Raw genomic sequence first — 2081 nt, forward strand, 5'->3', positions numbered from 1 at the left:
GTTGAGACATCTTTTCAATTCCTTTACGTTTACCTACAAGCGTAACAGTGGTGTCAGAAGTAAAATAGAATCTACGTGGCAGTTTTCTGAAGTGAAAAGATCATTACATTGTCGCAGTGGTTTCTGCACAAATTAGTCATGGAAGAAACAGTCAAAACAATGCTAGCCACAATGGAGAAACAGCAGGAACAGTTTTTATCAACGTAAAATGACATTAGTCGAATGCAAACTAAGAAATCAGCGCCAAAGTTTGAAAGTTTCAACCAGGATAAGGAAAAATGGAAACAGTATATGCAAAGGTTCTTGCATCACATGGACATTTACAATGTTGCAACTGATGACAAGAAAAATGCATGTTTGTTATCCTGGGTTGGACCCGGGACGTATAGCTTGATTGAGAATCTTTTTGGTGACAAAAACGTACGTGATAAATCGTTCAAACAAATTTCAGATAAGTTAGCATCGCATTTTAAAGAAACCATCCATGTTCAAGCAGCGCGCCATAGGTTTTACAACTGTAAATTACAAGTGGGTCAGTCTTATAAAGATTGGACAGCAACTTTACGAGGGCTTTCTCAAAATTGTGAGTTTATATGCAAAAGTGAGCAGTGCAATCATCTCAGCTATGTCGACGAGCAGATTAGAGATGTTATTGTATTAAACACCCCACACCCTGAAGTCAGGCGTCAATGTTTAACGAAATTATATTTTTCATTTGATGATGTTCTCAACAAAGCTGAAGTTTATCTCAGAACTGTGCAAACTGATAACATCTTAAGAGGGGAAGGAATATCAGATGAAGCAGTTGTCGTTAATAAGATGTCTGCAACCTACATTAAGAAGAGAAAGAAGCCTTCAGTTGGTTCCACGAATCAAGGTCGCAAGGCGTGGAAGCCATGTCAGGATTGTTTTTCTGAACATTCTAAGGGCGAATGTCCGTTTAAAAGTTACGTGTGTTACAAGTGCGGAAAAAAAGGGCACATCAAATCTGTGTGCCAGGCAAAGGGGTTACAACGCCAGCAGAAAGACCGAGTAGAAGCTATAGGCCATGTAAGCAGTTGCAACCAAATTCGAAAGACACCTCCATGAAAGGAAAAGCGGAACTCAAAAGCTTACCAACGCATCGGAAAGCAAATTTGGATCCGTGCCGAAGCGGCAAATCGTTCACGTGCCAGTGGGACACTGGCTCAACATGTTCCATGGTTGGATTAGATGGATATCATGAGTTAGGTTCTCCCACGTGCTATCCATCAGAAACCTCACTACATGCTTATGGTGGTAGGCCTTTGCATGTTAAAGGTCAATGCTTCGTAAATGTTAAAATACAGTAGGTTGTCAACTGAAGTCAAGGATGAAGTTAATTGTACTAAATGAAAACAAAGGCACAAACCTAATGGGTCTAGACTGGAGTGACAGTTTTGGCTTGACCAGTCAGGGTATTTCGGTGTTAGATCAAGTTTCAGACAAGAAAAAACATCTCGTACCGGGATCTTCACAAGTTCAGCAGACAGAAGAATCCTTACTAATGCAGAGGGAAAGGCAAGTTTCAGCTTTAACTTGCAAATTTTCCAGAGTTTTTTCGTCTGATCTTGGGAAATGTGTTAAGACAAAAGTTTCTATACACTTAAAACCGGAAGCAAAGCCCGTTTTTTCCAAACCAAGACCAATTCCATTTTCCAAAAAGCAAGCTATTAAAGAAGAATTGGACAGACTTGTGGAGCGCAACGTTTTGCAGCCAATAAGTTATAGCGACTGGGCAGCTCCGATCGTAACGGTGTCGAAAGCAAATGGAAGTATACGAATTTGCGGCGATTTCAAGAGACTGAACCAGCAAATACAAGTGGATCAACATTAGGCTGGCGCAAAATCTCGAAAAAAAATTTTTTTTCTTTTAAAATTTTCGTCAGTTTGGAATATTGTTCCTTTTGGTAAATGTATCTCCTACACCAAATTTCACAAAAAAATATTAACGTTTGACCCTGGTTCACCTGGTTTGAATTTTTTCAAAATATCGAATTTTCGCTTATCCCTGAAACTGCTCACCCGCTATCTTGCAATGCATTCTAGCATCTTAATGGACA

General features: G+C 39.6%; 1 protein-coding gene across 1 annotated transcript; it reads left to right on the forward strand.

The window, feature by feature from the left end:
• Positions 1-222: 222 nt before the first annotated feature.
• LOC145776236 (uncharacterized) lies at positions 223-1089 on the forward strand. The gene has a single exon (XM_082587638.1). It carries the CDS (start codon positions 223-225, stop codon positions 1087-1089), a length of 867 nt encoding a protein of 288 aa, XP_082443764.1.
• The last annotated feature ends 992 nt before the right edge of the window (positions 1090-2081 follow it).

The sequence above is a fragment of the Aplidium turbinatum genome, chromosome 8, assembly GCF_918807975.1.
Source record: "Aplidium turbinatum chromosome 8, kaAplTurb1.1, whole genome shotgun sequence".
Classification (NCBI taxonomy): Eukaryota; Metazoa; Chordata; class Ascidiacea; order Aplousobranchia; family Polyclinidae; genus Aplidium; species Aplidium turbinatum.

Bases quoted from the DNA above. Each gene is read 5' to 3' on its own strand.
- LOC145776236 (XM_082587638.1), top strand. From the start codon at position 223: ATGCAAACTAAGAAATCAGCGCCAAAGTTTGAAAGTTTCAACCAGGAT.